The 21236-nt window shown below is 36.4% G+C and overlaps 1 protein-coding gene across 2 annotated transcripts in view; it reads right to left on the minus strand.

Annotated features, from left to right (window-relative positions):
- The window catches only part of LOC132558252 (probable ATP-dependent RNA helicase DDX4), a 29190-nt gene extending 14031 nt beyond the window's left edge, over positions 1 to 15159 (minus strand). The window contains exons 1-7 of one of the 2 annotated variants that reach the window (XM_060222792.1): positions 14835 to 15159; positions 8288 to 8316; positions 7663 to 7685; positions 7122 to 7328; positions 6621 to 6752; positions 6337 to 6361; positions 6083 to 6099 (exon numbers count right to left, since the gene is read on the minus strand). In XM_060222792.1, coding sequence (XP_060078775.1) covers positions 6083 to 6099; positions 6337 to 6361; positions 6621 to 6752; positions 7122 to 7328; positions 7663 to 7685; positions 8288 to 8316; positions 14835 to 14867 — 466 coding nt within the window. In that variant the 5' untranslated portion in view covers positions 14868 to 15159. Of the gene's footprint in view, positions 1 to 6082; positions 6100 to 6336; positions 6362 to 6620; positions 6753 to 7121; positions 7329 to 7662; positions 7686 to 8287; positions 8317 to 8416; positions 8432 to 14834 lie in introns of those variants that run through there. The other variant, XM_060222793.1, reaches the window with a different exon arrangement.
- Positions 15160 to 21236: the final 6077 nt, after the last annotated feature.

Here is a 21236-nt window from a genome sequence, read left to right on the forward strand (position 1 = left end):
AGAGAGCAAATGTGTTAGTAGTTTAAAGTGAAAAAGAAAATAGAGTAACTAAACAATAATGTGAAGGTGAGCTCATCAAAAAATGCACCCTCTCCTAACCAACCTTTTAAAAATCAAAATCAACGCATTAACAATAACATAAAACTTGGTGTATTTCAGCAAGATATTACCACCAGCTGGACATTCTCTTGCAAAGTGGCCATCCTCGCCACACTTATGACAAGCACTACTACTAGGTACACCAGCTGAAAACATACAAAAGCTAAAAGCTACATAAGAAGGCAATTTATACCAAACATACCTTCATCATCAGTCTACATCCGAAATAAACAAATGAATACTTACTTCCCAAACATTCAAACTGTGAATAGTCTTCAAATATTCATTACCATTTACCTCCTCTGATTGCAAACATGGACAAGCATTTAAGCTGGGCTAAGAAATAAAGGCAAACACAAGCATTCAAGCTGGGTCTGGGAAATAAAGGCAAACAAGCATTCAAGCTGGATCTAGGAAATAAAGGCAAACAAGCATTCAAGCTGGGTCTGGGAAATAAAGGCAAACAAGCATTCAAGCTGGATCTAGGAAATAAAGGCAAACAAGCATTCAGGCTGGGTCTAGAAAATAAAGGCAAACACAAGCATTCAAGCTGGGTCTGGGAAATAAAGGCAAACACAAGCATTCAAGCTGGGTCTGGGAAATAAAGGCAAACAAGCATTCAAGCTGGATCTAGGAAATAAAGGCAAACACAAGCATTCAAGCTGGGTCTAGAAAATAAAGGCAAACACAAGCATTCAAGCTGGGTCTGGGAAATAAAGGCAAACAAGCATTCAAGCTGGATCTAGGAAATAAAGGCAAACACAAGCATTCAAGCTGGGTCTGTGAAATAAAAGCAAACACAAGCATTCAAGCTGGGTCTAGAAAATAAAGCCAAACACAAGCATTCAAGCTGGGTCTGGGAAATAAAGGCGAACAAGCATTCAACCTGGGTCTGGGAAATAAAGGCAAACACAAGCATTCAAGCTGGGTCTAGAAAATAAAGCCAAACACAAGCATTCAAGCTGGGTCTGGGAAATAAAGGCGAACAAGCATTCAACCTGGGTCTGGGAAATAAAGGCAAACAAAAGTTATGCTCATGCTTAGCAGTTTTATTGCGCACACAGCATGCCATGTCCACACCAAACATCTCAAGTAATGTCAGATGATGAAGAGTTGGTTATAAGAATCAAACTTTCCAAAGAGAACTTGTCATGTGAGCAGAATATAGGGAGGTTTTATTTAACTATGTTGGTGTAATTTTTTCCTTCTATAGTTTGGTAATTTTTGTTTGGACGACTCAAATTTCATCGAGCCAAATTTCTTTTGAATCTAAATGATTTTCAGCCCCTTCGTTTGGAAAGCAAAGGGAAAAGTCATTCGTTGTCTCGGAATTAATTTTTGCCAAAACATTGGCACGTCTTCTGGGGAAATCAGTCAATACATACACCAAGTAGAAAGTCCCCTGTGCCGAACGCATAGCTAATTATGGCGTATCAGTCCTTCATTCACACAACATTTGGTCTCAGGCGATTAGTTACCAGTTTTTTTTAACCAATTAATTTATTTAGCAAGACCATCCTGTGGCAGTGACTTTCCTGTACGTTAAAAAAGTAGTGCATTTACACAAGACATGAACACATTTAGTTTGGCTGCATGCATCTTCAAGAATGATCAAAACCAAACTGTCAAACCAGCACAAACATTTTGATAAAACCTGATCCCCACAAATTTGAAAGAAACTGACAGGACTGTGGTTGGGCACTTTGCAAGATTGAGTGCTGAAAGTATTTTTCATTGATAGAGTCTATATCTGTGCACGATATGTTAAGTCTAGTGCTTGTACAACGTTTTCTGTAACAGGTAAAAACTTTCTAGTGCCACCTTTTTTTAAAAATGTTTATTTATTCATAATAAAGTCATATCAAACAATCCATAACCTCATACATCATTTCTTGTAGCGTATCAAAAGCAAATTTCATTTTCATTTTATTGACATTGGGTAAAATATATGATCTATATGTGCTTGGTCAGTGTTCAAGTTGTTTTGATGAATAAACAATAAAAGGAGAAAGAAGAAATTTATTTGTTCCTGTTTATTTATTGCCATTTCAAATAATGTTTGTACCGTAAATGCCATCGTAGTCCTACTTCATACGTAAGCAACGTCAGGAAAGTGAAATCGTCAACTTGATTTGGTAACTTTTTTTGGTCAAAATTCGGATAAGTCAAAATATTTTCCAAGGTCCCTTGAATTTCGAGATCACAAGTTTCGACTGTACTTGCTCTTCAGATATTTTTAATGCACTTCCAGATTCAAGCTGACACTACATTTTATTGAAATTAAATGCGAAATTAAGGAAATGTTAGTCTAATCAATTTCAATTACTCAAATATCAAATATTTTGGTCAAGAATATGAAAATTACTACATGTACACATTTTTCGGAATTACTTTCACAATACGTTGAAAAAATATCATAAAACCAAAATCTTAACCAAGTTAAGATATACAACACTTAACCAAGTTATGATACCACTGAATGGTTAACATCGGATATACAGTCTTGCATGCCATGTTATAATGCATTTGAATAGTGGCAGAGTCAATATATATATGTTTTACCTGAAAATATCAGATATGTGAATGAAATTTAATAAATTACAGGGCTAGAGCACTTCCCCATCTAGATTTTTACTTCTCTTTCAAACTCTTTAGATTTTCTTCAATCGCCTCCTAGGCCTCACTGAGGAGTCCTAGGAGGACGAAGCAGCTGTATGCTACAGTTGAATTCATTGATTCTATTGTATCCTGCTCTAAACTTACACAGAAAGGAGCTATTCACTTGTATGTCTTTAATATAATCTTGCTGCAACAAGATATGAACCTCTGGACAGAATAAGCACACATGAAATTAGACTGCTTGTGTTGAAAGCACTTAAATACAAAAAAGAGACATCACAGTAAAGTCCTTATTTTCCTTCCCCAGTTCTGCATTAGCAGATGTGGTAACAGTCTTCATGGTTAAATATGGTTCAAATCTGCTGGGAAATAATCTTAGCAATAAATAAACAAAATGGAAATCTCCATTCAACAACGAACAATTATAACCGGACGTTCAATCCTCACTAAAGTTTTGAAGGAACTAAGTGTACGAACAATTATAACCAGACGTTCAATCCTCACTTCTGAAGGAACCAAGTGTACGAACAATTATAACCGGACATTCAATCCTCACTTCTGAAGGAATCCTCACTTCTGAAGGAACCAAATGTACGAACAATTATAACCGGACGTTCAATCCTCACTTCTGAAGGAACCAAGTGTACAAACAATTATAACCGGACGTTCAATCATCACTAAAGTTTTGAAGGAACTAAGTGTACGAACAATTATAACCGGACGTTCAATCCTCATTAACGTTCTGAAGGAACTAAGTGTACATGTGCTGAAGAACTTGTTTCATGAACCTGATGTTGTGTGAAGCAGCGACAAACAGAAACAATGATACATTAAAGCGACTATGTTAAAAAACACTACGAGAAAATGATTTAATACTTTCTATTCTCCAATAGTATGCAGGGTTTTCCATAATTCTGTTAGTAGTAGGCTGTGTAGTGAAAGAAGGAGGCTTTCCTGCCATGTACGTGTAGTCGTGTACGGAACATTATTACAGAACTGGATTGGTGTAGGCGGCCAAATGATCAAAGTAACCAGTCAAATTGGCCGGCGACCGGCTCTTATGGAAAAGCCTGAGTATGTTACTAAACAAAGACTTTCTGTTAATCAATAAAATTAAAAGTCACTGCAACCATTTTTTATTAATTTCTAAAAACTAAAGAATGTAAACAGTGCGGTCTGGATATAATTCACTGCTCGTAACCCTAATGCTGCGCATGTGTATAAGTCTAGAAAGAAGCAATATGGCAGACACAAATACAAAAAAGCGACGAGGACCTAAAAGTTACCTTACAGAAAGCGTAAGAGGAAGGAGTCAGACAAGAAAAGAGGACAGACAAGAATTTATATTAAACAGGAGATTGATAGATGGTGAAAGATGAAGAAGAAACTTGGACCAAATACGGATTCAGAATTTGCAAAGCTGCTGCTTGACTAGTTAGCTTAACGTTAACCCTATAATTATAACGTATTCGCCTGTCATTGATTATAATCCAATATCCAGTGTTATCCGATAAATTTTCAATGAAAATAGTTGTGTTACTCGCTTGAATTTACTATCAACAACGTGTGTTTGTTGTTGACTGCAAGTTGGGGCCTAACTGGGGGTATTCATTCTAAGTGTAAAAATATGACAGTACTGGTGTTACTTTAAGAATAACAACCATGATGATAAACATAGCCTTCATAATTAACAGTGCAATATCTATTAATGTGTACAGACAAAGTATCAATTCCTGTGCATTTCTATACGAGTTTTTTTCTTTTCCGATTGTAATTACCCCCTTTGAGGCCCCACTAGTTTAGCGCCTGTGATTGACATTGATAATTCTCACACGACAAAGCCAAAACAAAACAAATTACTAAGATTGTTGAAAATTATATAACACTATAGAATCATTTACTGTAAACAAGAATTAGCAGAAAGGTGCAAAGGCAAGTGTCTTAAATAAGACATGTGCGTTTATTTACCATGTAATCCATTTTTTCTCTGAGGCAGAAGTAAATGACTTCGTTACATGACAAGCCATGTGACCCACTTGGCTTTCTTTGTAATCAACCAAGCGTGAACATGTTTATAAACAATAGTCAAGATAAACAATGTTCTGATGCCGAAAATACCGGGTATGTACAAAACAACAAATTTGACGTTATATGCGCGTGTATCGCTTTATTATTGCAGGCCTCAACGTTAACTTTTTTTAGTACTTGCCCAGCTGGCCAAGTGCTGTTCAATTTCTACTTGCCCATTGCCAAAATTAACTTGCCCATACAAATGATGTTGAATTATTAGGTTTTTACTCTAGTATAAACATTGTATGAATAAAAAAGATACTATCTTCCTTTAGATTGTCTTTTATTTACAGTCTCTTAAAATGTAATGAAGTAACAAGTTTATGTTTTTATTCCCAACTAGGCCTTCGTGATCTTTCACCAGCTTCCCACCAATGTTTAATAACCAAGTTTGGGTCCAATTCTGAGGTACTTGGCCCATTCACTGAAATCCTCATCAAATGGTCGTTTGATTGTGTTCTTTTTTACTGTCCGATCTTTTTTGCTTATCGCCATCATCACGAACAGCTTGCCATTTGCTAGTAAACCCAAATTTAAGTAATGACATACTGCATAGTCAACAGCGAAATGATATCGTCTATTAATAGAACGGGAAATTTTGCGCATGCACCTTCCCACAATTCCATACCGGCCATAGTCTACTTCCTGTTTAGTGATGTAAGGTTAGTGACAAAACATGCCGCTTAAACATATTCTTTCTATTTCTTGACACTTGTAATTTCAATTTGTGCTAATACCAGCTTTGTCTTTATTGATAAAATATGCATGTGTTGGTTTCAAGATTCTATTATCGATATATTTTGTTTCGTCCATTTCGCCAACTAGAGCATGCGCAGTAAAGGTCAGTGACTGTGAAAACATCAGCAATGTCTAGGGGGCTCCAAGGGGGGAGATTGCGATGTACAAATGTTTAAGATGGGGGGGGATTGTGATATATAGACATACTATGTATATACACTAAATAAAGTTTTAGCTGTTGTAAAAATGATATAATATTCTTTATAAAAGTACAATTCTTAGCAAATGCCTGTTTACTCTATATCTTTGCTATTGATGTATGCCACTGTCTGGTTTTTGAAATTTGCTACGACCTCTTTATATTATCCGTTATATATACAGAAAGGTTTCTTACTAATTTGAAAGGTTAAACTGGACATTCAGGAAGGACTATGAGCACCGAAACATCAAAACAGGAAAGAGTCCATTTTATTTGTAATGTGTTTCACTGTGATGTCCCTTTAAATCTACATGCCAAGACCAATATTAGTGTTTGCTAATAGTAATGCCAACTTACCTCCAAAACCTCCTCCACTGAAAAATTAAACAACCAATGTACAAGTAATTCATTTTCTAAAAGCAATCATTAAGATTTAACATGAAAGTGACATCTACTAGTGTTAAAACTCTGGAAAGGGTTAAAGAGATACACAATCTACTTTCTATCATCTGAACTGATAACCACTTAAGTGTGAATATTCCCAATATTTGTTGCGGGGTCTTTTAACATATTTGTGTTATTTTTGTTACACAGTACACGGAGTTACATACCGTGGAGGACGATCTGATCCAAAACCTGCAAATAAAATAAATATACTGGGTAAAGAATCTCTTATTGCTTGCTAATTCCATCAATTATTTCAGAATGAATTTGAAATTCTTTTTGTACATAATAATTGTTGAAGAATCATAAAAAAACATTGCTCCTTGTACCTCTTGAAGGAGAGCAGTGACACTCTGCACCTTTGAGAAAATTGATAAAAAAACAACAAATATCTGATATATAGAATCTGGTTTTTGATATTGGTAATGAACACTTTAACTTTACTACTTACCACCACTACTGCCTCCATCTCCGCCACGACCAAACCCACTGCCACCACCTCCACGACCAAACCCACCGCCACCGCGACCAAAGCCACTGCCACCGTTGGTCATTCCATTGGAATCTCTGTCTCCAAAACCCCCTGTAACAAGACAATGACAGTTCAGACATGTCAGTTACAAGTGATTCCTAACAAGGATATCTTGTTACTTTAAATATGTTATATTTTTTGCACCTTTTAGTTTCATAATGTATGCAGCAATGGTACCACATATCAAAAGCTTCACAACAAATTTTCTCCCAAGTACAAATTGAAATGTTTTAAGTCTTACCATATCTATGACAAAAAAATTTGTACAAAAGTCGACATGCAGCCAGGCTGCCATAGGCGATTTAATTGACAAGTTTTGCCATTGTTTTCGAATATTTTCCAGAAAATATTTGGCGCTGAGCTGTACATAGCGAGAGATATTTGGCACCGAAAGGGTTAAACTCTGCATGATGAACTGACCTCCTCCATTCTGTGTTTTGGCACCAAATCTGCCACCTCCTCCACTGCTCTTGTTCTCAAATCCGCCCTTAGATTCCCCAAAGCTTGGCTTGGAAACGGACATATTTGAGAATCCCCCTGACAATCCATTTTCTCCATTGGAAGTACCATTGACTTCAGCGCTGAAGCCAGCTCGCAACACACCCCTTCCAAGGCCCTTTGTTACTCCTGATACATAAAACATCATTAACCCTTTAAATCATCTAACTTACATTGTTTTTTTGTTTTTAATCTCCATGCATTCTTTCAATAACTTCTTCATGACAAAGTTAAGATAACTTGACAAATCCTGACAAAACAGGTTCCCTGTTATATGAATTTTTTTTGTTTTTTTTTTCTACGTAATGGGGTATAGTCAGTGACATGTTCAAAAATGTTTATCTAATCACATATTTGGTGTTATTATAGTTTAAAATAGTATATTCAATTAGAATATTTCTGTCTTATTTAATAATGAAATAACTTATAAAGGTCAATTTCTATAGCTAACAATCATCCATACCTGTAGGACCCCCATCATCAAATCTGAAAAGGAAATTTCTGCATTTGAAACAATACATCCACAAGAAAAATGCCCAAACATTCATCTGAAAGTCTATATACCAAATACAAGGCTAAACAAAATTTTTGATTTCAGTTACTTACATGGAACACTCTGGTGCTAAATGAGGCAAATAGGTATACAAGTTTTATTTTAAGACTTTCTAAGAGACGTAACAGACCCTGCCTTGAGAGTGACAAGAAAAGTTCAGGGTAGGAACAGAAAATTAGGACAGTTAGATATAAAGTAACAAGAAAACATTTTTATGCCACCTTTATCAAATGCAAAGAATTTAACAGCAGAGTAAAATTAAACTTCTGTTTGGACATCTATTGCCGAATCTTGTCAAAAATACATTAACCAAAATTTTGTTACAACACTGAATTTCATCAATTACTACATCAGTTCTTGATGAACTATTTATAAATATTATGCAACTTGTCCAATATTTCTTTGTTTCCTAAAATTTCTGTTATTTAAAATCTGTTACCAGTCAGTGTCAAGAACACTATAATGCAAACTTGAATCAACACTTAGTAGCACATGTACACCCCACCTCCCCCCATCTACACCAGACAATACATACCCTCCTTTGCTGAAGCCTCTGCCTCTACCCTACAAAACAATAACAGTACACATTAAGTTTAAATTCTCACAAAATATCTACAGACAATCTAAAACAAACATTGGTCTAGTCTAGACAGAGTACACCTACCCTCCTGGCAGCCATCTTCTGCTGAGTAACAAGAGGAAATGACGGTATGCATAGAGACTCTTTATCAACAGGAAACTATTTTTAGCTCAACAGGAAGGTCAAAAAATTCCCATGTCAGGGGGGGCAACTCCTGTTACAAAATTGATTTCATAATGCTGATTGCTAAAACTAATTCAGGGATAATCAAATAATAATCAGGGAAGCCAATAATATTGGTACCCTCAAAGATAAAGTGACATTTCATTCAATTTTACATAGAATTATCATTACCTATAACTGAAATGTTTAAAAAAATATATATATATAGCTGATGTGTAAATACAGAAATAATTGCAACAAATTGAAGATTTTAAGCTGCAAGAAAAGTTAGCTTTGTTATTTGATAGGATTTTAAGCACTAATGCTGGGTTTCATGGCTAGATTCACAAAGTTTGAACTATTTCTAAAAGAAAATAAACAAATTATGTTCAAAAATGGAATTTTCCCATATATATGGTAAATTTTACCCCCTTACTGGGGGAAATGTGAGACCCTGGGGCCATGAAATTTACAATCTTGGTAAAGAACCTAAGGCTTTTCAATCCATAAAATGTACTTTTATTCTACCATATCTGATTTTTTAAATTTGAGTCTATTTTACCCATTTTTGACCCCACCCAACAGCCCCTGGAGGTCAGCCGATGTCAATATGTCATAAAACTGTGATCTTACACTAATAATTCAAGTTTTAACTATTTCCAATCAAAAATAAACAAAGAAAGTCCAAAAATGTAATTTTGTTACATAAACCAAAGTAAACTTTACCCAGACAGAAATGTGAGACCCTCAGGTTATGAAATTTACAATTTTGATAAAGCATCTGAAGGCTTTTCCATCCATGAAGAATACTTGATTCTACCATATCTAGGATTTGAGAAGAAATCTTTATGACCAGTTTTGGCCCCACCCCTCAGAGGGGTTGGGGACCATATCATTTACAATTTTGGTGCATCTTTAGTCATGGAAGGTTTTTATAAAATTTCAATGAAATCAGTTTACCAGTTTTCCAAAAATGTTAAATTTTACGATGCATAATGCCAGACTAAAGGGGATCTCACCTATCTTATCTAAGGTGACCTAATAGCTGGCAAAGCCCTGCTTTAATTAGATGATCAAAGTACTGGAATAATGTCTGTAACTTTCCATGTGGGATATAATCAATCATATGAAAAACAATCAAACGCTTTAATAGAAGATGATTATCAATGAATTTCAGAACATTTTTTCACCAAATCAGCAAAATTTATGCAAATTGTATGATTCAGGAAACCATTCAACTTTCCAAATCAAGAGACTGCCACTGGCATTGATACTGGATACCAAACCCACAACAAAGCTTGAAAAGAGATTATAAATTGTTTATTTTACTACCCTTTCACCTGCGCATGTGCAAAAACTTTTTTTTTAAATCAAAGTTCCAAAGTGGCAAACTGGGAAGTATGCACATTCTGTTGCTTTAAATTTTTTTTCTCTTAATTTTCTAGTGGAAAGATAAAAGATATTGCAGGCCCCTATACCGTATTTATTCCAATAAATGCCCCGGGGGCGTGAAATTTTTCAGACAGGGGGCGATTAATAGAACACAAAATTTCATAATTTGTTGGTCATGACATGCCATGGCTGCCACTTAAAAACATTGTTTAACAAACTAAAGAATTATTCAGCAAAGAATGCATTTGAAAATTGCAGTAATTCCAACATCATTGTAGCTTTAAACATTGTTGTCAATTGCATTCTGATAACCTCAATTCTTGTATGAAATGAAGAAAAAAAAACATGTCAGCTCCAGTCAAAAATGTACAATGTTCATCATCGCTTGTAGGCCTAGTTTGCATAACAAAATAAACTAGAAAATGTCTGTAAGACATGAATGCCCCGGCCCCCCCATGTGAAATAATAGTGAAAGGTCCGAAAGAGATGATTTTGTTAATTTGTATGCAACTATGTACAACTTAAGTTTCATACTTAAATTGACAAGTTAATTTAACGTACATGAATTTGGAATTTTGTTCTCTGGAAAAAATGAGGGAGTATATTAGTTCCTTATGCCTTAAAACCCACATGTACCAAATTATGTAGAAATAAGATGATGTTCCTCTTTTGTGAGTTATCTCCCCCTGGTGGCCATCTTTTTTTAGAATGCCGAGAAATTCAACACTGCATGAGGTCTTTCCATACTTGATATTTGTATGAAGTTTCATGAAAATTGCCTTCCTAATGAAGTTGTTAGGTGGTATATACTGATTTTGGACGGGACGCGACGGGACGGACAGACATGGGCAATGATATATGCCCTCGGCCATAAATGGCTGGGGCATAAAAAACACAGCGGTATATAAGCTAGTCTGTTTCTTAATAAATCCCACATACTTGATAACAATGTCTGGGACAAAACGAAATTACGACACTGCTTTCAAGCTTAAAGTAATCACCTTCGCAGAGGAGAAGGGTAAACATGCCGCCGCGAAAGTGTTTGGTGTTGACAGAAAACGAGTGCGTCAAAACAAAGAAAAATAAAAAATCTTTCTAAAACATCTAAACGCTGTAAAGGAGGTGGGCGGCATGTCAGATATGAAGATATTGACAAAAATCTGATGAGATGGCTACAGGACAGACGGGAGGCCGGAATACGAGTGACTGGGAAAGCATTGCGGTTGGAGGCCCTGCGTATGCATAAGGCAAATGGTAGTCAATCGTTCAAAGCCTCATATGGATGGTTTTTAAATTCAAAAAGAGACATAACATTTCGTTAAGGCGATCTACGCATATGGCACAACATGAAGTTTCATTAATTGATGATCGTATTGACAGTTTTTTGAATTTCGTGTTAAGAATGCGTCGGCTACGAGAATACCCCGATAGCCATATCGCTAACATGGACGAAACCCCAGTGTGGTTTGATATGCCAGGAAAATCAACATTGGCAATAAAGGGGGAAAAGGAGGTCAGAGTTTACAGTACTGGCCACGAAAAACAAAAAATAACGGTGACACTGGCAGCACATGCCAATGGGACTAAAATCGCCCCCCTTGTGCACATGCCAGGCATTCGCCCCCTTCCGAAAGATGACATACCAAGTGGTATTGTGGTATACATGTGCGGGGCCGGACAAATATCCTGGGCAAACGAGGAAAGTATAAAATTTTGGTTCAAAAACTCTGGGGTGTGAATAAAACAGCTAGGCAGTTATTAGTATGGGACGCTTTCCGTGGTCTTACTGAAGATGTAAAAAAACTGGTTCGTCAAAAATATAATTCAGACATCTGTGTTACACCCGAATTGTACATGTAAGCTACAGCCAGCCGATGTGTCGTGGAATAAACCCTTCAAACAAAAACTTGGAGAGTTGTATGACGAATGGTGTTTCAGTGGCCCCATTGAGAAAACCAAAGCAGGGAATCGTAAAGCCCCATCTAAAGCTGTAATGTTGTCTTGGGTCAAGACAGCATGGGATAGCATTAGCCCGGACACAATCAGAAGATCGTTCAAAAAATGCGGTATCACAAATTCGCTGGACAGTAGCGAGGATCATATTTTCCAGCATGATTCTGACGATGAGGAATTCCAGGGGTTTAGTGAAAAGGATGTCCAAGCTGCAGATGACGTTTTACAAAATTTAATGGGTTAGGTGAATGCGCCTTCTATTCCACAAACAGAACTGAATGAAAGCGAGACTGGCGAAAGTGAAAGTGAAGACAGTAGTTCGTACGGCAGTCCCGGCCATTAGGCCTGCAGTATATTGAAATGAACCCTGGATTAAATTGATATTACTTGGGTACATGTCGCGACAGTGTAATTTTCTTGTGAGAAAACAGGTGGGGGGCGTTTATTAGAGACGGGGCGTTTATTGGAATAAATACGGTAATTGATTTTTGGGATTATCTGGTACGCAAAAATGTACGAGTAACAAAAATTAAATCATTACTGTATATATTAAAACAAACTACCAGAGTTGACATTTGAAGCAGACAACCTCAAGACATTGGGTTTTTTCAAAAAGAACCCTAATTTCACAATGGTGTCCTATGTAGATTTGAATTTCCATCTTGGCTCATCAGACGTCGACTTCCTGCAAACTCATCAGAACTTCCGGAACTCCTCTAGGCCTTCCCACTATGCTGACAGGATTGGAGATCCTCAGGATTTATCATCTTACTGCAGTTTTTTCTACACACGTGTGACTGCAGGGCTCTCAATCTGCCAGATTTGAGGCCAATATTCAGCCCCATTACCAATGCAAAATAGTATCTTTTTTTCCCAATTTAAACCACAAGTTTTCCCAATTCTAAGGAAAACACCGCTATTTTTACCAATTCTAAGGGCCCCAGTCCCAAAATGGGGTGTGAGAGCCCTGGTCTGGAGCATTCTTTCTGTGACAGTCACCACGTTCAGTTCAGAATTTGAGACCATGTCACATTCCTGACACATTCTGTTAAAAAAGTAGATATACCATATACCAGGAAATTTTAATGTTAAAGCAATGTTATGTAAAACGATCTTACATATGGTATTGTCTCCGCACATTCCATCACCAAAGTTGTAAATCTATTGTTGAATGGAAAGATGTAACGAAGATGCTAAATCATGTTTCATGTCCTGTGCATCATAGGAACAACTAAATAAAATAACAAATGTGCCACATGCCACTTTTCTGTCATGTCTTCAACGTAAAAAAGTCACTACAACTCTGTTTTTACAAGATACAACTGCTGCTAAGGTACAGTGAGAAATCGTATAAACATTTCCACCAATCAGAAAGCTACAAATGGCAATAACACAAAAGCTGCTACAATAGTGTAACCCTGGTAAATTACTAACCGCGATATACCACTCAGCTAGAGAGAACTTCTCTTTAGCTCCACTGGTTGAGCGCCAGACTAGTAAGCCAGGGGTCAATTTCTAGTGGAGGCATTGAAATAAATAATGGCCTCTGTTACATTGGCGCCATGTAGGGACTCAGGAATAATACTCGGCCATGCCCCACCTCATCGCTGACACCCCAAAAAACCTGAGGACGAGTTATTTCCTGGAAGGGGGGTATGTAACCCTGGTAAAATATACCACTCAGCTAAGGAGAACTTTTCTTTAGCTCGACTGGTTGAGTCTACAAAGTTAAGGAATAGACCTTCATAACACCAGTTTACCCAAGCCTGTACTAATTATTTTTAGTGTAGAAAAAGTGCTGGACTACAGGCAGGCACACACATCCTGTTCTTCCAAATAAATCTAAATGTTGAAATTGCTCTATAGTATGAACAATTTAATGTAAATTTTGTGATGTGTAGGAAAGAAACTGATAGTGACACAAGTAAAGGAAAGAAAACTGAGCACAAGGATATTCCGAGGGCAAGTTATCAATGTCAGACCATCAGTAAAAAGATTGGTTCTAATGAGCAGGTTGGGAACAGGATGCATTGGAAAAAGAACACATTGTTACAGAGGAGGTGGCTATAATGGCTTCTTGAAAAATGTTGACTCGTACTCAAGTTCGGGTGAAGATCCAAATGATGGTTTGCATTTCTCAGAAAGCAGTCCGAGCTGTCAAATTTGTGTCCTTGGGCAATTTATCCAAATATGGCATGCAATAAGCTTCCTTTATTCAGCGAGGTAAAGAGGCCTAAAATTGACCCTGACTGTCCACAGGTCAATATACCCAGCAAGTAACCAAATCATAGAGAAGATATTTTTCGTTAGTATAAAGTTAAATCATGAAATGCCTTTTCAAAATAATCTCACAAAATTCACATGCCAATATCTTGATAATCTACAGTATTGTCATAAGCACACAAAATGTTCCAAGACTTGCTGCATGTTTTTACATAAATCAATAACATACCACTTTTCAATCTGACCAATCATACTAATGCAATCTTTCGTCAAAACACAGACATAAGTGTACATAAGTGATTTAACAGTGCTCAATGGTTGTACAGAGCAGTCTATGGTTTATATGGACTTGTAAACAAATCAGACAACGTATATGTTTGTCTTAATGTGCATTTATAAACGTATTTTATAACTAGGGATGTATGTATCTATATTATAAGTCCCTGGAATAAAATAGCCATTTATAAATTGTGAATCTGCCATTTTGTGTGGTTAGTTTTACAACGTATCGCGACTTGTTTGTACACTGATGTCAGAGTTCAGTGGAGTAAATGACATCTGAAAATAGGAGTTCTAGTGTATGTTTAACGTATTTTTTTTTAATTCATTCGGATTGGGGATGTTGTCTTGATCCATTTAACCCTGTAAACGATAATCAATATGACGTTTTACTGAGCTATTGACCATTAAGTTTCGGTCCAGTGATTTGCTGACCGACAAATCAGGTCAGTCACTGCACAATGACAAAACGTTGATATCAACTCATACTTACTTCTGTTGGTGGTCCATCTCCCCAGTCATCCATTATCTCCAAAACGTTTAAAATTGGTCTTTTTTCTAAAATTCTTCAATGAAAACGTCGACTATGTGATTTCACGAACGGCTGACAGACCGTGTTTTGCTACTGCGCACGTGGTCTCGAAATTTTTTCCAGTGTTCGAGAGTCGTAAAATTTACCAATCAAGCGAAGTTTTATCACAGACTTCTCATTATATTTAAAATATTATCCTCATTGAACACTTTACCAGCAATAATTCTCAACACAGTTTAACACGTGTCATCGGTCAGTGCCTGGCTTTTCACCGCAGGAAACTTCGCGTTTTCTGTCACGACCCTCGTGTACATTTCCCGCCACAATGGATGTCAGCCAAATTTTGATCAGAATGTTTGAGCGCATGTCTCAGTGACGTCACATGCAGCGTCATCTAGTGGAAATATTACATAAAAACACCTGTTGGTACGAGCGAAGACTCACGCATTCCTGCAAATGTTCTCAACCATCGTCTTTATTTCAACATATCCACTGCCACATTTTACAGAAACGCTGACACAGCATGTATTACCTATCATAAATCTGATTAATTCTACTAACGTATTTTTTTATTGCAATACTAGTTAGTCATTAAGCACTACTATTAAGGTCTGTTGAAACGAATATAGAAATGTCATGCAGTTATTTTACATGTTGACAGATATTTACCATGCTGGTTTCAATGATTTTTTTTATCATTTCCTGCGAGACATATGAGGATTACAAAAATTAGAACCATTCTGTTAATTCACTCGAGATTTTCCATTAATATTTCGTTATTCTGAATCTCCTTCATCTCTTATGAATTTCGCGTTCTTCGTTTATTTCATCTCTGCTGGAGGCAATGACATATACTATATAGGTGTCTATATTACCCGTCATTTGTTTGAAGTTATGGAGTCATAATTAAAATCAGGGACGTAGATAGTTAAAATTTATGTTATAAAATGTTGGCGAGAAGACTGTTTTAAGGTCAGATCATTTACGTCGGCCACTTTTTGTTTGATGATATATGAATTAATAGATAATGACGTATTGACACAACTCGCATGAAATATGACGTCTCATTTTGGTACGTCCACTGTTACGGCCTTTCGGCCCTCCGTCCGACGATTAACGACGGAATTCGAAGTGAGCAGAATGGGTAATGCAATGAACACAAACAGTGAGTGGGAGAAGTGGGTGGGGTAGGGCCTACTTGCGAGACGAATTCGACTCCTTTGCTTAAGTCTGACCACTACTAACTAACAGCATTTTTCACTGTATGCTCACGCGAGAGGAATCGAGGATTCTAGACTAGGATAACCGGTACCGTAACTAAGTTGTCCGCCAGATTTTCTACCAATGTTTCTTATTTTACCGGTCTTCATCCGTAACTTTGACCCCTGTGTCTGCAAACATACGCCTATACTTTATCGAGATCACACAGCCTCATTGTCGCGCGGGTTGTACATTCTCTCACTCAGGGTACCACTTAAACTCCCAGTATAAGAATGGTCGTGCTGTGCTTTGTGGTTTTGGGTGTAAATATGTTGTTCATCACTCCTTAGCTGTTTACCTCGCTGTTATCATCAACAAAGTCCTTTGTTTCTGTAAAACAACTGACAAGATACTGATTTCACGAAACTTCTCATTACTCCGAAGTGCATTATAAAATTTGAAGTTTGAGAGGGTTTCACGCTTATACAACTCGGGTGATTTTGTCGTGTATGTAGAGCTGGAGCACGGATAGGAAACTATCATGTTATATTTACAAATCTGCATGGTGATATTATCTATTCATTAGTGTGATTACATCTATTCATTAATATGATATCAACGGTTTGTTGTTGTGATACTATAAAATTAGTTTACTGCAATCATATAGTAATTATGTATATATTATATATTAAATTATACCATCTTTTCGTTTGGATGATATCATTCATTCATCAAGTGATATCACCTTAAGGAATAGATGACAGCACTACAAGGGATTTGCGATATCACTTAATCTTTAAAATTAAAACGTTGCTGCGGACAGGAAAGCTAGTAATGTCAGCAATAAATAAATGTTGTTGCTGTTAACACTGAGAAAGATGGCGATTGGTTGACATTTCTGAAGACACACCACATACTAACGAAGGATTGGAGTTCCTTATAGGGGACGAGACGTGGATGTAAAACTACAAAGGCTCATAAATAACAAGTCATCGGAACCGATACAGATCTCCTCGCTCCCATTTAAAACGAAGTTGTGTTTCATATCAAATTTTCTTTAAATAGTAACGGTGGTCTTGAGGTTGACAATGGCACGCTGAAACAAGGTAAGTGAAGTTTGATTTAAAATCGGTTGACACAAATGAAGTTTCGAGAGTGATGACAAAAAGTCAACAATATACGTATACATACGAACGCAACACATTCCATCCGCGGTCGCTGCGAAGGGGGGTGGGGGGAGGTAGAGTGGGTTAATAAACAGTACAGTTGTCGACAAATCAAGCAAGCACGGTGATAGCTGAACATATAAAGAGCGACAACAGAACGTTTTGCGCGCCACTTAAGAATAATTTTGTCCGATTCTAGTGAACCAGTGAAACGTTCACGGCCAAGTTTATAAAGTCAAAGTGTTTAAAAAGATTTTAAAATGATTAAAAAAATCTACATGAAGATGCGCCAGGTAAAAGACTGAACGACGTACGGCACATCCATAAAATGTACAAACGTTTAATTGACCAAAACTGTCATCCTTCTCACTAGACCAAAATTCATTCCTATTGTTCTGGTATCATTTCCTGTAGAAAATGTTCCGCCTGACCTCAAGTTTTTAATAGACAAAAAATAAAAAGTACTCGTCATGGCCACCAGAAGGCCCAAAATGGCACTCCTCCTTTCACTCAGACAAATGCAAAGTTATGCACGTAGGAAAGAAAACCGACAATACACCGGTAAACTTATATAGAGACGAGGGAAATAGAAGAGTCGAGGTTACATTAGATCAGGTAACAAAAGAAAAGGACCTTGGAATTATAACAGACAACAACCTTAATTTCCACCAACATATTCACGATGCAGTCAATAAAGCCAATAGAATAATGGGAACCATCCGAAGAACATACACGTACTTAGACAAAAAGTCGTTCTGTCCTTTACATAAAGCGCTTGTACGTCCGCACCTTGAATATGGGGCCTGAGTGTGGAATCCCTATCTGAAAAAGATATAAATGATTTGGAAAATGTACGAAGATGAGCAACAAAACAAATACCGAGAATGAAAGACCTAAGCTATGAGAGCAGGCTCAGGATTCTTAAATCACCGACACTGAGGCACAGAAGGTTGAGAGGAGATATGATTCAAGTATACAAACTAACACATGGAGGATATGATAGGGCTGTCGCTGAGGATTTCCTGATACAAAACAATAACAAGATAACAAGAGGGCACAGTTTTCCACTATTAAAAAGAAGGAGCAGACAAAATCTGAGGAAGTATTCTTTCTGTGAACGGGTGGTAAACCACTGGAATTCACTTCCTCATGCCGATGTAACGTCACCAACAATCAAAACTTTCGAATCCCGATTGGATAAAAAATTGGGGGCAAACTGAATGTGTTTATAATCACGAACTAGACAATAACACACTGACCCATATTCGGGATGATAAATCTTTTTAATTCTGATCTGGATATAAAGGCTTAATAAGCCTGCGTCCAGTACATTAGAATTATTATTACATGTACTATGATACACATTTCTTTGGTAAAAAAAAAAAAATTCATGTAATTGTAAGGAGATTGACAATATAGATCCCAGTGTCATTGTAAGGAGATTGACAATATAGAACCCAGTGTCATTGTAAGGAGATTGACAAGATAGAACCCAGAGTCATTATAAGGAGATTGACAAGATAGATCCCAGTGTCGTTGTAAGGAGATTGACAATATAGAACCCAGTATCATTGTAAGGAGATTGACAATATATATCCCAGTATCATTGTAAGGAGATTGACAATATAGAACCCGGTGTCATTGTAAGGAGATTGATTGAGTGTCATTGTAAGGAGATTGACAAGATAGATCCCAGTGTCATTGTAAGGAGATTGACAATATAGAACCCAGTGTCATTGTAAGGAGATTGACAATATAGATCCCAGTGTCATTGTAAGGAGATTGACAATATAGATCCCAGTGTCATTGTAAGGAGATTGACAATATAGATCCCAGTGTCATTGTAAGGAGATTGACAATATAGATCCCAGTGTCATTGTAAGGAGATTGACAATATAGAACCCAGTGTCATTGTAAGGAGATTGACAATATAGAACCCAGTGTCATTGTAAGGAGATTGACAATATAGATCCCAGTGTCATTGTAAGGAGATTGACAATATAGAACCCAGTGTCATTGTAAGGAGATTGACAATATAGAACCCAGTGTCATTGTAAGGAGATTGACAATATAGATCCCAGTGTCATTGTAAGGAGATTGACAATATAGAACCCAGTGTCATTGTAAGGAGATTGACAGTACACAATCCAGTGTTTTTGTAAGGTTTTGATGATGTAACAAATTTCAACATGTAAACTTTTAAATAAAAAAAATGATAATAAAAAGAAATCAATCTATTGATTAAATTGTTTTATTTCACAAAATAAACATTTCTTCTATATACAGTAGACTGAAACCATTTGTTCTTTCATGATCAGAATTAATCTGAAAATCACAAAAAATAAACAAATGTCCCTGCATATTTGGTTAGAATAGATCTTTTACAAGAAGAGATTTCAAATGGACCATGTCACCCATCATAGTATGATCTTTATTGGTTTTACATTGGAGTTTCATCGTTTTTCTTTTCTTTTTTTCTGTCTTGTTTTTGTAATATGTTCCAAAATTAATACATAAATGTAAAGCTAGGGATGATGGGATCTACCCAGTACTTCTCTAGAGTTAACAGACATTAACATTCAAAATCTAATACTGCTGCCTCGTAGAAATTTTGTTTCTTCAATCAGTCTAAGGAGATCAAAGAATTACAAGTTTGGATGAACAGGAATCTACATTGGAGAAAGATCCTTCCATCTTATAACAAAGAGTCAAAATTCAAGATGACTGATCTCTGATCAGTAGAAAAATGCCTCTAAGGGCTGAGGTAACTTATGTAATCAGAGACTAAACATAGATTACAAGAACAGGTTTTTTTTACAGATCAACAGTTGACCAAAGATGATGGGGTCGTAGGATGAAAACAACATTGTACAAAACAGCAGCTTATCACAGCATTTAGAATCAATATAAGAATTTAAAATGTATTTTGCAAACTTCTCAAAAAATGTTCAAGGTAAGATAAGAAAAAAGGTTCCTTTGCTGTCCTTTCTGATACATGGTATTACTATTTTCCTAATATCCACACAAAGCGTGCTCTAGAAAAAACATCAATCACATATCTGGAAATGTTCTTTTATATAACAAATCTTAAATTCCAGTTAATGTTTTATGAATTTACAATGGCTTCGTATAAACCAATATTTTTCTATGGCAGGTATAACATAGAAAGTGTATCATTAACAAATATCAAATCAATGATTCTTAATTAAGATACACCTACAAACACAAATGAATACATATTGCATCACTACCCATAGAAACAATACTTTACGGAATGACTTTTTCAGCGTATTCCTGAGCTAGATTATAATGATAACAAATACACAGTGCATGTCAAAATCTAGGACATTTTGTATGCCGAGAATTATGTAACAGTCCATGTCAAATTCTAGGACATTTTGTATGCCAAGAATTATGTAACAGTCCATGTCAAATTCTAGGACATTTTGTATGCCGAGAATTATGTAAAAATCTGTCCCTAGTAAGTTATGTTTATCATGAACCAAATCAAAATACATGACCACATGTGACTGACAATAGCCCATATAATTTGTCTATATAAAATGAGAGAACTTACCAGCCTCAGCTAGTGAGTATTTAGACCCTGGCTAGAGGTTGTCAGGGCAGGGTGTTTATGTTTTCATTGTTCCTATTACAGATATAGAACTGATGATCTCTCCAGAGAAGAGGAAAATGATACATTTACTCCAAAATATCAAATCTGAGTTGTAGATGTCTTCAGGGTTAAAGTTTTATAAAGGAGGGAGTGGTGTAGAAGTTTTAATTACGGGTCACTTTTCTAGTCACAGCTAGTGGGAATTTACCTTTAGTTAAGTGTTGAATGCTGGAGACCAAAAGGTCATTAGTGTTAACCCCGACAGGGGCAGTCTGCTGTTAAACATTCATATCGCAAGTGAGATTGATTTTTGTGTTAATATGCAAACAGAGTCAATCATGAATTCAAATCCTTCGTAATTATTTGTAAAAACATAACTGT

This window comes from Ylistrum balloti, unplaced genomic scaffold (genome assembly GCF_031769215.1).
Source record: "Ylistrum balloti isolate Yb309-2 unplaced genomic scaffold, AGI_CSIRO_Ybal_v1 Utg370776, whole genome shotgun sequence".
In the NCBI taxonomy this organism is placed as follows: Eukaryota; Metazoa; Mollusca; class Bivalvia; order Pectinida; family Pectinidae; genus Ylistrum; species Ylistrum balloti.